The following is a 12,934-nucleotide window of genomic DNA, read 5'->3' as shown; positions in this document are numbered from 1 at the left end:
CACTCTGATCCACACAAGCCCACACTAAATACATGAATTCCTTCTAAAGAAGCTGATTACCTAGCCTGTAAAGGTCAATGGACATCAGTTACACAAAAAGTTTTTGCAGGACATCCTGTCCTTTTCTGCTCTCACTGGAAAACTGTTAGCCTGGATCCACTAACAAATGTCACAGTGGCACATCCATTTCCCTGGCTTGCAGGCTACCTGTGCCACTGAGAGCAAACGAAGTCCACTGGTAGCTGTTGCTACTAAACATATCTGCTGCACTGCTCTGCCAACCAGTCCACTAGGTGCTGTAGAGTCCCGCTACAAAAGGAATCAGCAGGTCCTTTCCACAGAAGGAAGGCTTCATGGATGATTTTCTTTCTCACATTATTTTAAAAACAAAACAACTTTATCCACTGTGGCTTCTTTAGAAATAACTGCACAGTGCAGCAGGCAAGGATGCCCATATCTCTCAAGCTAACCAGCAAAAAAAACCTTGCTCACCAAGACTTTTCCAAACATAATTCTCCTCAGTATATTCACTCATAAAAACTCTAATGCTATTCCCCACCCCCAAAATATCCCCAAAACATTCTAAATAAATGTAATTGTCTCATTTGTGCTGCAGCTCCTCTTTCCTATGTTCCCTGGAAATAAGAGCAGTGATGCAGCTCTCGCCTCTTCCTGCTCACCAGAAAATGTCAGCAATGAGAGCTCCAAATCCTCAAGGACTGTGGACACTGGGGTCGCACACAAAGGAATCAAGATTTAGGGTATTTTTTAAAGTAGCAAGCAACTGCTATCATTTAGAAGAGACGCATGAGAGTTTGTATCTGGAATTTGGTGTAAAGGGCCAGACAATTTGATTTGTTTCCACACAGCCTGACTTCTGCGAAATTCTCTGCCCTTTAACAGCAATGAAGTATATGAAAAGTCACAAGACATTTATTTCCTTAAGTTTCCTTTTTCCTCCACAGAAAACAGTTTCCCAGATTTTGGGAAAAAAAAAAAAAAAAATCCCAAAAAGCATAAGTCCCACAGATGCTGCCAATATGTTAGGCAGAGAATCAATCTCAAGCTACAAAAATTACCTCACAGCCATTTAGAAAGAACTCGCGGTGGACCAGAACATGTAACACAGTTATGCTGTACATGACATTTTTACGTATGGGTAATTATTTAAATAGGTATCCTATGATTTTGATGTTTGAGAAAACAAAATCAGAGACATGCACTTCGGGTTCATATTTAATATTAAAATTTTTGCTTATTAATGTTTTTTAATTGTCTTTCCTCTGTGTCAAATCTAATGGCTTCCTAAAAGAATATTTTAAGCAAAGAAATTTAATGTAATCTTTTACTAGATTACTAGCAAAATTCTTAAATTCTTAAAACACTTAAAAAAAGCAAACTCCCTCCAGTCCTATGGCAGGCTAATTCAGTTGTACAAGCTTACATCAGAAAAACACTATATAGGGTTTTGTAGTGTTCTAAGCAAACTTTACATTATTAAAGATTTTAATTTCCTGTTTACAGAACTATTAATGTTGCAGCATTAACTCTGTTCCGAAAATGGTTTCATAGCTGCCAAGCATAAATAGTAGTTCATCTTTCATGCTGCAAATAAAAATTAAGAAAACCACTGTGACCCTCTGTTTAGAGAGGCATTACAGTTGTCAAAACCAAGATGGCATCATTAATAGAACTGGTTCTCTAAATCTGAATTTCCCAACCTGAGAAAGCCAACAAAACCAAAAAGAAAATATAACACATTATTTTGATTGATCCACCTTTCTCAGCAGGCCTTAGTGTCTCTACCACATCACTTGTTTGAGATGGCAACATCTGAAGCACTGGGCACTTAGCAGCTGTGCACAAAAACCAAGTACCATGCTATTCAGCTTTAGGAGGAATATATTCCAGAATCCAGGCAACAGAACTAACATGAAGAACTATAAATGACTTGTAATTATACACTGCGTGTTTTAGCAAAACTCTCATGAGCCCACAGTATTTTTACTCACATCTCTGTATCCATGGGGAATAGTGCCTGAAATATCAGCAAAAGGAATCACACATCCAGCTGGACAATACTTACTAGAAGAAAACAAAATATCAAGTCAAAAGATGGATGCAACTACAAAATAGTCACTGTGCTTTTGATTTACACTGCTATCATTCATATATCACTATTTAAGGATATATCCTGATTGAAGACCTATCAAAGCAGAAAAAAATACTCAGGAAGAGAAGTACACAAGAGGAGGACAGAACATGTAAAGAAGATTTTTAAAAGTCTCATTTGAAAATACAGTTCTAGTCTCAATATAATAAAGCCAGCATTTTATAATATAAACACTGCATGGCTTCTGTAAATTGAAAGTCATATAGGTAATGATATTAACAAATTTTATTTTATAAACTAAACACCTGCATCTCTATTTGGTTTGCACCTTTAAATAATACATCTGAAAAGTAATGCTATTATACAATATTCCTGGCAATGCTTTGACCATAAAAAGCTGGCCAAATTCAGTTAATGCCACTAGCTCATGAAAAGCAAGAGGCAAGACATCTGTACCTCTAATGCAAGCCCATGTTCATGTTCTGGTGCCATTTCATACTGCACATACAAAAACTATTAAATCTTCATAAATCTTCAAGATCTAGCAGTGAACTGGAATAAACCATTAACATTTTCACTGCAGTTCAACATTGCAGGTACCACGGAAATAGTGGGATTCAGAGACTTAAGCACATGAGGTATAAGGCCAGAAGCTACAATTAGGGCCCTGTTTTGGAACTTCGGAAAATTAAAGAGAAATGCAAAAGTTGCACTTTGAAACACTTCACCATGGCAGGGATTAAGATCTCCAAAAAGTAAGCTATGTACTTCACAAGTCTGCAGTTTTAAACACTGCCCTTGCTTTAGATGAAAATAGAGAAGGATAAAACATGGAAATGACTTCAGCTTCCCCCATCAGAAGGCACAGCATTTTATGTCTTCAAAGAACCCCATTAATTCACACCAAACTATGAAATGGGATTGCAATTTTTAACACATTTCATAGTGCTCCTTAGGTAACTGCAATATAAATTTCATCATTCAAGGTGTATACCTTCTGTAATATATGTTTATAAAAGCAACGTTCTGTCTATGGAAATAAGATATTAGCTTCTATACATTAATGCAAATTAACGAGGTTCTACTGTATACTGCATGTAAATAACAAAAAAAGGGAGACAGAGGGAGAAAGGAGGAGTGCAAAGATCAAAATTACCCAGCTCTAACCCTGATTAGTTTGTTTCTCAAGTTATCTGGACAAGCCAAAGCTGCATCAGGTATATGTAACAGTGAAGCGAAAACACTAAAATTACTCCTTTAAAGAGACTGAGGGGGAAACAGATAAAAAAAAAAAAAAAAAAAAATCAGTCTTACTTGAATTCTGGTTCGGAAAAGTGACTTGCATTGTCTAGACAGGTAATTAGGTCTGGAAAGAAAAAATGTTAGGTCAAGAGGATGATACAGAAAACAAGTTTGAGTAGGCTTTTTAAAGTACACAAAACCAGAAGCCTCAGAATGAAAAAAACATTTAGTTCCTACCAAATTTTCTTGCAACAGATTTTGTATCACAGTAGAACCTTGGTAATTTGCCTGAGTAACTGGGAAATCCATTGAGAAAGTGACATAGATAAGAAGATAAGAACATACTACAAAAATTTGTTTTCTATGCAACTTAGTTTTAATTCATAGCTATACCTCAGAGAGCCTAAGATAGAATCATAGGCTCACAGAACCATAGAATAGTTAGGGTTGGAAAGGACCTTAAGATCATCAAGTTCCAACCCCCCTGCCATGGGCAGGGACACCTCACACTAAACCATCTCACTCAAGGCTTTGTCCAACCTGGTCTTGAACACTGCCAGGGATGGAGCATTCACAGCCTCCTTGGGCAACCTATTCCAGTGCCTCAACACCCTAACAGGAAAGAATTTCCTTCTTATATCCAATCTAAAAAATAAGGTAATGTATAGCTCCTGAAAGTTCAGAAGCCTGTAAGAGTACTGAGAAGCCACAATAAATGGCTAATTAGGAAAACCAAGCCTCACGGCAGCTTCTCAATTAATTCATAGAGGTAACATTCAAATTCAAGATGCCAAACCAAACAGATGCTAGGAGAGTGGTGCATATCTAAGGAAGGCAAGAAACTACCTACCAAATTCATTCAGCTCAGCAATTTTTAATTTCAACTTTAAAATCAATAATTTCACATCTTTTCTTTTTCAGAGATGCAAACTTATGCTCTTTTCACAAAATTCAAAATTAAATTAATAAACTAACTAAACAGACCTGCGTTTTCAGCATTTAACAGTCCTGCAGTACTGAAAATAGGCAGCATAGGGAACAAATACTAGAGTGACATGTTACTTACATCCATGGCTGATACTTTCACTTTTTGTCTACTGTGTATCGGCATATACAGTGCAAAATACAGAGAGAAAAGAATCAGAAAACCCACAGAAATTGCAAAAAGACTAAAAAGTAGTCAGCAGATTATATAATTAAAGAGCTGAGGGAGTACAGAATACCATTACTGAAATAAAATTTTCCATGACTGTACAAATACATAATAGCTCGAGAAGAAAACTTATTATCTGTCACCTTGAGTGCTACCTGAAAAACAAATGCATTTTGTCCTTTATCTGAGCCAGCTCTTTAATTCATAACAAATGACTCTGATTCTTCCTCTGCTACCCAAGGTAAGGTCTGATACTATTTTTTTAAAGCTACAGTAACTTACAGTCCAATTTCCTACACAGAAGTACCAGCAAGGCCATAGTAAAAGTCTTCATTTTTAGAAGGTAATTTGCGAAAATGTGTAAATAAATAAATTAGTTCTGGTTTCTTAGCTCTACTTTTACCAGCACATGAAAAATACCAAATGATTATAAATACCTGATTTCTCAGTGGTTGAATAAGCTGCGAGAAATCCACGTCCAGAAGTATGTGTTCCACTCATGAACTGTACTGTGACTTCATTACTTTTTGAAGTAATTAAACCATCCATTTGAAAACCAAACCCACAGTATTTTCCTATAGAGAGAAGTGGAAGAACAGACATGGACCAAAATCAACATATGTAATAAGTATCTCTTTTCATTTGCAGTGTAAGCTCATGTTACTTTTGGTGAATAGTGAAAAACAAATACATGTGCACTAAATAACGTAGTCAGTGACCATTTAAAGCAAATGGCAGAATATGGGTAATGCATTTCTTTTGCCACTGTCCACAGGTGTCTCTCAGACCTTTAACACTTGCAAATAAATGTGACCTTATCCCATTCACGTGTAGCATGCGTAACCCCCACACTTAGTTCTTCAGAGATCGCAAGTAATCTGTCAAGGAAAAGGATCAAGTCAGTGCAATGAGAAGCATCTAGAGAAGCAAGCGAGAAAAAAGCCCTTCTCTTCCCACAGCTCTTGGGGCACTTCTTGTCAACTATTTCATGGTTTCCATCAACTATTTTCCTTAGTTTTGGACAAGAGCAAGCATGATTCACTCCAGTTCAGCATTAACATACATGGATATATGAGTACCATTAATATAAACTGCCAGTTGGTTCACTTTCTTTTTTGCTGTAGCTATAAAATCTAACAGAGATTCTGCATCTAGATACTTCTCTTGCCATCCAAAATGACTAAAAATAATACATTTTAAATGGAGATGCTGCAGTCTGTAGATATTGACAATACTTGCCCCATGAAGTCCTAGAATTACTACCAAATAACACCACCTGGATGAATTCTCCAGTCCTACTAACTAAAAACTTGAGTAAAATACTGATCAGTTTATTAATCAATTAAGAAAAATAAAACAAAAAGTAATCAAACACCCACCCCCCCCCATGCTTCTGTTCTATAGGTTCCCTTGATCATTCAATACTGTAAACCATCTATAACCCTGTCGTGGTTTAACCTAGCCAGACAGCGGGGGGGGGGGGGGGGGGGGGTCGAGGCCCGGGTTCCTGCCCAACTAAGGGGCTCTCCCCTTCCCTGCTCCCAGAGGGACGGGGAGGAGGATCGAAAGAGTGCAACTCCCACAGGTTGAGACAAGAACAGTCCAGCAACCAACGTACAACACAAATCACCAGCACTACCACCAATGACAACAATGATAAGGGAAAATAACAAGGGAAGAGAATACAATACCACTCACCGAAAAATGAGTCTGACCCAAAAGACCCCATGTCCTTCCAGGTAACTCCCAGTTACCCCCCCTGGGCATGACGTGCTGTGGTATGGAATACCTCTTTGGCTAGCTTGGGTCAGGTGTCCTGTCTGCTTCCTGCCAGCTTCCCCTCCTCCCTGGCAGAGCATGAGGCTCAGAAAGTCCTTGGTTAGGGTAAACATTACTTAGCAACAACTGAAAACATCAGTGTTATCTGCACTGTTCCCAGGCTGGAAGTCAAAACACAGCGCTGCACCAGCTACCAAGGAGAAAAATTGACTGCTACTGCTAAACCCAGGACAAACCCTATTAAAATTCTACAGTGGATAATCAAATGGATAATCACCAGCAGCAAATGACATTGCATATGTTTCAGTTTACCATCCATTTATTTGCTTTCTTGGTAATAACTATTTTAGTATAACATAAAATAGGGAAAAAAGAAGCCAGACTCATTTCTCAACTAAAAGCAAATTACAATACTAAAGTAGAGGGAATGGAATAACACTGTCCTGCAGGAGTAGTTCTTAACAAATATAATACAAAACAAATACAAATATAACACAAATGAATACAATATGTCAAATCCCTTTAAAAAGTGAATCACGCTCACAAATACTAATATAATTTTAAAAAAATTTAAATACGATTTCCTATCATTATTCAGAGCTTTCTGAATGTTACTTATTCAGTTATGTTTTGAACATAGCAAGGGTATTTTCTAATGGAAAAAAAAATAGTTTAATGAAATTTATAATATACAAATATAACTTTACCTCAATTCACTACTTAAACTGATTATCAGCAATAGTTAACAAATAAGTAAGGCTCCACACTGACCCTATGTTTTGCTTTAAATCGTATTTCGATGATTAACTAACTACATTAATTATGATGAACTGTGCCATTTTTTTAACTACCACTTCTCCTTTTTTCAGTCACTGGATCTTGTCACACAATTGACCAGCATGAGACTGCTCTCAGGGTAGGTCAGACTGTCCTCAAGACACCATTTATACTCGCCTTCAAGCAAATACACAAGGCAACACATTTAAATCTAGCTTGGATAAACTATTCAGGGGTGCATGCACCATGGAGATACAGCCTTCGACAAACTGTAGACTGATGTACCTTCTGATTCATGGCAAGACATATACTTCTGAGACTGTAAATCATTTTCTAACTCTCCCCTGGCCTCTCCACAGATTTTTAGCAATCTTTTCAAAAAACAGGCAATAGAAACGTACAAAACATGACTGCCAACGGTGCATGCAGAAGATGTAATATTGCTATTTTTTTCTGTACTTATCCACTAAAGGACTCCAAGTGCTTTTGTGCAGCAACATTACAACAGGAGAGGGAATTCCCACAGTAGTGTACATTCTCTGCTCCTAGAGGTCTGGGCTTACGCTGTCTATATTAAATAAGTACACCTGACTGTAGATGCACAATGACTGGACTGTGATGAAATCTAATAAAAAACACCTCTAGCTCTTACTTAAACTAGAGACAAACTTAACATCATGGATTTGTATCTTCTTTTGATATATTGATAAATATTCAAAAGACTTGCAAGGAGAACTAGTCCTTAAAAGCTTCATTAGAAACCTTCTCTGTTTATCAATGAACTAACTTACTCCTAATGCTTTTTTTTAACCTAATCAGCCAAGTTTCAAGTCATTTTGGGTTAAAGTAGGTATCATGGAATTTCAGATTTTACATAATACAAGTATTTTAATTTTAAACCATGTCAGTAGTCCTGAATGGAAAAACTCAGAATAAATCTAAATTTTCTCCAAACAAATTCAGGTCACTGTTTAATCTCTCCAGTGTTTGTTACTTCAACCATGAACATTCAAGAACCTGCATCATCTGTATCTGACACTGTTAATATCACTGTTTGTCCTGTGATTTAATTTTGAGAGCAGAACAACACATAAATTTGCTCAACATACTGTGCTACTACACCAGCTGGGAACAGCTGAACGTCAAATGAACAAATGAAGTAGAAAACTTACTCGAACCCACTAAGTCACTTGTAAAAGTGAATAACAAACTTATCAGAACTGGACATTCCTTGCCATTTAAGGACTGCAGCATTTCCTATTTTAGACTAAGTCTGGCTCAACAGCTCCAAGCATATACTTATTTTCACACACACTTACCTAGGTGACAGTTGGAAAAGAGGGTTACCAAAGCTAAAATTCCACTGGCCTCTTATAAAAAGACACAGTTTAGTGGCTCGGTATTTGAGTTGAACAAAACCAAATTAGATGAAGTGAATCTCTCTCTCTCCAGATAAAGCTTTATTAAAAAAAAAAAAAGAAAATAAAACAAATCTGCAAAATAGCAGCTAATTTTAGTGAAGGAAGAATGAAAATTCATTTTGATTTTTATGCAAGGTAACCAACAAGGGCCTTTAAACCCTACCTTGATATGGATGATAATGTTACATTGCTATTTAAAAAAAACCCTGCCTTATAGTAATGAAATTCAATTTGTTCTCTTCTTGAGCACAAACATTGAACTAAAGACATTATCAGAAGATGGGAAACATCTGAACTACACAACTTTTGAAGACTGACATCCTTTAATACCGTCAAGATGAACAATTCAAATCAGAACAATTCCATATAAAAAGAAAGGCATTTCAGGTAACATGTATATACAACTTTCTTTTTTTTTTCTGTTAATGAAGATCCTCGTAGTTTTGCAATTCCCTCTCCACTGTTTATAGGAACTTTGCAAGCTATTGCGAAACGTCTGAGAAAAAAACAAGCCCAAAAACATTACAGGAGAGTTTCCCTTGAAAGTCAGAAGAATCAAAGATTATTATATGAACTGTGTTGCATTTACCATCTAGTTTTTGCATGCACAAACAAAATGTAGGATGTTCTGCTATCATTGTTACACAACATCATTTTTTTAGGATATAGGAATTGTGTCAAGAAGAGACATTTACATATGCTTTAATAACAGTAAACAAAATGCAATGACTTAGAATACTCTGGCATCCCAAACAGAGAGGTCATCTGCTGAGCTACAATGTGAAGTGTATTTTAAATGAGCATGACACCAGTGAAAGAAAATCAGATGACTGTTTTCTTTACCACTTTACTTTTAGAAAGTTAGTTGCACCTGTATTCCCTCCCTGTACAGAAGACCTATATGCTATACAAGAGAATCTTTCCTTATCTGTTCTTTCTAGCAGTACCATCAATAGTAAGTTTACTTACTGGTCACTGATGTCTAGTTTTCTACTGTGATAAAGCACACACAGCACTCCTCAAAGATTTGCACTTAACTCATGAAGGTCAGCAAGGCCAAGTGCAAAGTCCCACACCTGGGTCGAGACAATCACAAGCACAAATACAGGCTGGGTGGAGAATGGTCTGAGAGCAGCCCTGAGGAGAACTTGGGGATGTTGGTTGATGGGAAGCTCAATGTGTCCTGGCAGTGTGCAGCCCAGAAAGTCAACTTTATGCTGGGCTGCACCAAAAGAAGCATGACCAGCAGGTTGAAGGAGAGGATTCTGCCCTTCTAGTCCACTCTCATGACACCCCACCTGCAGTCCTGCTTCCAGCTCTGGGCCCCAACACAAGAGGGATGTGGACCTGCTCAAGTGAGTCCAGAGGAGCCCAAAAAGATGTTCTGAGGGCTGGAGCAGCTCTGCTGTGATGACAGGCTGAAAGAGTCGGGCTTGTTCAGCCTGGAGAAAAGAAGGCTCCAGGGAGACCTTAGAGCAGCTTCCAGTGCCTATAGGGGGGCTACAAGAAATCTGGAGAGGGACATTTTACAAGGGCATTTAATGATAGGACAAGGGGTAATGGCTTTAAACTGAAAGAAGGTAGATTTAGAACAGATATTAGAAAGAAATTCTTCATTGTGAGGGTGGTGAGGCACTGGCACAGGTTGCCCAGAGAAGCTGTGGCTGCCCCATTCCTGGCACTGTTCAAGGACAGGTCAGACAGGGCCTTGAACAACCTGGTCTAGTAGAAGGTGTCCCTGCTCCTGTCATGGTGGCTGGAACTAGATCTTTAAGGTCCCTTCCAGCCCAAACTATTCAATGATTCCTTGATATGAAGTACAGGAAGAACACAATTCTAATTACAGATTTACTGAAATTCCTTTCTTTACCTTATTGGAGATTCCTGTAAATAAAAAACACTTCCTTCTTTTCATCACTTCTCATAAGGCTCAAAATTCACACTGTACAAAGCAGTGTATGATATATTCAGGCAAGATCTTACCCTGCCCAATATCCAACTGAATGATAACAGCTTTGTAGGGCTATGAAAAAGTACTTAACTATACATGCAGTAGTTACTCTATGCTCAGAGCAGGTAAACAGGAGAAATTTTAGAAGAAACAAAAGTACCAACAGTATATCCAAGTTCTGTACCAGTCTATAGCTTTCAAATACCAATAATAAAAGCTCCTACCTATCTCTGTCCTGGTAGGGCCAATCCCATTGTGAACTCTTAAGTAACTGGAATGACATGAATCTGAGTCATCAATATCAAAATCACCAAATTTGAGCTGAACTCGCTGCCCAGGCTTTACACGAATTTCCCATTCACAAACTGTACTATTGGGAGAGGTCTGTGGGTAGTTTATTGAAGCAAGAGTTCCACTTTCGGGGCCCAGGATGGTGTGTCCACATCCATCACCTACAAAAGAACAAAAACAAATTAGCTACACACATTCATCTTCAAAGCTTCACTGGTGATTTAGCCATCCTGGGTTTCAGCAGTGGTATGGGATTTGTTGGGTTTTAACTGCAGTATCACATTGCAAGTGAACACGAAGGTAAATCACATGCAGATGGAACAGTAATTGTGAGCAATATCAGTCAAATAATGTTGCATAATGTTAGGTTCTCATCACAGGTGACCAGAGAGCTGCTACAACTTCCTCAACAAGATAAAAATTAATCCACAACCACTTAAAAAATTGAACAGACATTACAGGAAGTATCGCTGCTATTTCATGTTCCCTTAATACCTATGTACAAAAGAAAACATGTTCTGAAAAGGAGGGAGAAGACTGCCAATAAAACAAGAGCACATCAGTTTTATAGCTGTTACTGTATTCACAGCACGACGAAAAAAAACAGAAGTGAAAAGACAATGTACAAAAGTGAAAAGACAAAGCAAATACTCTACTGAAAAATAACTGCCAAGTCTGACCATCATCAAACTTCTAGTGCGTTGTTTTGTTGCAGGAACAATACTAAAGACTTGTTTAAAGATGAGAAAAAAATAGCACAAATGGTATATTCTCAAAATCAAATTATAAAGAGCAAACTGATAAATCTGTTTACTCAACAGCAAATCTGGTGAGGTTGACCCAGCACTGCTGCACCCCTTCAATGGGATTCAGGGCCTGCAGCCGCAGGAGGCGAGGGGGAGCTGCCTGCGGGACAGCACCACAGATGTAGGGTGCTGCGCAGTGGGGCTTTGCAGGATGTGGCTCATAGAGGCCCCTCAGGACAGAGCAGCCCTCTGGCTCACCCTGACTCTGCTACGGGGTGACCTTGCAAACCACCCCATGCCCGTCACTGCATAGGGCATCACCACTGCCCCATGGGACGGATGTGCCCTGGGCCTGGCTGCAATAGCTTGTGTTAATGGGAATACAGGTGAGGTGGTGGTGAACAGTGTGGAATGGGACATGTGGAGGAGCGTCTGTCTGTATGTAGTACAAGAAGTTTAATTAGTTATCTGTTGTTTTTGAAATAACATCCTTTCAATAACATCCACCATCACCAGCTCTTTGTAAATTACTCTATCAAGATCACAGACTCATAGAATCATAGAATAGTTGGGGTTGGAAAGGACCTTAAGATCATCTAGTTCCAACCCCCTGCCCCCCCTGCCATGGGCAGGGACACCTCGCACTAAACCATATCACCCAAGGCTTCATCCAACCTGGCCTTGAACACTACCACAGATGGAGCATTCACAACTTCCCTGGGCAACCTATTCCAGTGCCTCACCACCCTTACAGTAAAGAGCTTCCTCCTTATATCCAAACTAAACTTCCCCTGCGTAAGTTTTAACCCATTACCCCTTGTCCTGTCACTACAGTCCCTAATGAAGAGTCCCTCCCCAGCATCCCTATAGGCCCCCTTCAGATACTGGAAGGCTGCTATGAGGTCTCCACGCAGCCTTCTCTTCTCCAGGCTGAACAGACACAACTTTCTCAGTCTGTCTTCATACGGGAGGTGCTCCAGTCCCCTGATCATCCTCGTGGCCCTTCTCTGGACTTGTTCCAACAGTTCCATGTCCTTTTTATGTTGAGGACACCAGAACTGCACACAATACTCAAAGTGAGGTCTCACGAGAGCAGAGTAGAGGGGCAGGATCACCTCCTTCGACCTGCTGGTCCCACTCCTTTTGATGCAGCCCAGGATATGGTTGGCTTTCTGGGCTGCAAGCACACACTGCCAGCTCATGTTCATTTTCTCATCAACCAACAGCCCCAAGTCTTTCTCCGCAGGGCTGCTCTGAATCTCTTCTCTGCCCAACCTGTAGCTGTGCCTGGGATTGCTCTGACCCAGGTGTAGGACCTTGCATTTGTCATGGTTAAACTTCATGAGGTTGGCATCAGCCCACCTCACAAGCGTGTCAAGGTCCCTCTGGATTTCATTCCTTCCCTCCAGCATATCAACCAAACCACACAGCTTGGTGTCATCGGAAAACCTGCTGAGGGTG

The 12,934-nt window shown here is 39.2% G+C and overlaps 1 protein-coding gene across 2 annotated transcripts in view; it reads right to left on the bottom strand.

Moving 5' to 3' along the window:
• DCBLD2 (discoidin, CUB and LCCL domain containing 2) overlaps nucleotides 1-12,934 on the bottom strand; it is a 48,093-nt gene that overhangs the window by 18,587 nt on the left and 16,572 nt on the right. For both annotated transcript variants that reach the window (XM_062619549.1, XM_062619548.1), the window contains exons 2-5: nucleotides 10,661-10,888; nucleotides 4,946-5,083; nucleotides 3,428-3,479; nucleotides 2,013-2,085 (exon numbers count right to left, since the gene is read on the bottom strand). In XM_062619549.1, the coding sequence (XP_062475533.1) occupies nucleotides 2,013-2,085; nucleotides 3,428-3,479; nucleotides 4,946-5,083; nucleotides 10,661-10,888 (491 nt within the window). The remainder of the gene's footprint in view (nucleotides 1-2,012; nucleotides 2,086-3,427; nucleotides 3,480-4,945; nucleotides 5,084-10,660; nucleotides 10,889-12,934) is intronic.

Source organism: Pezoporus occidentalis, unplaced genomic scaffold (assembly GCF_034315485.1).
Source record: "Pezoporus occidentalis ecotype Australia unplaced genomic scaffold, CSIRO_AGI_Poc_V1 ctg211, whole genome shotgun sequence".
Classification (NCBI taxonomy): Eukaryota; Metazoa; Chordata; class Aves; order Psittaciformes; family Psittacidae; genus Pezoporus; species Pezoporus occidentalis.
This window is presented reverse-complemented; position numbering and strand designations above follow the sequence as displayed.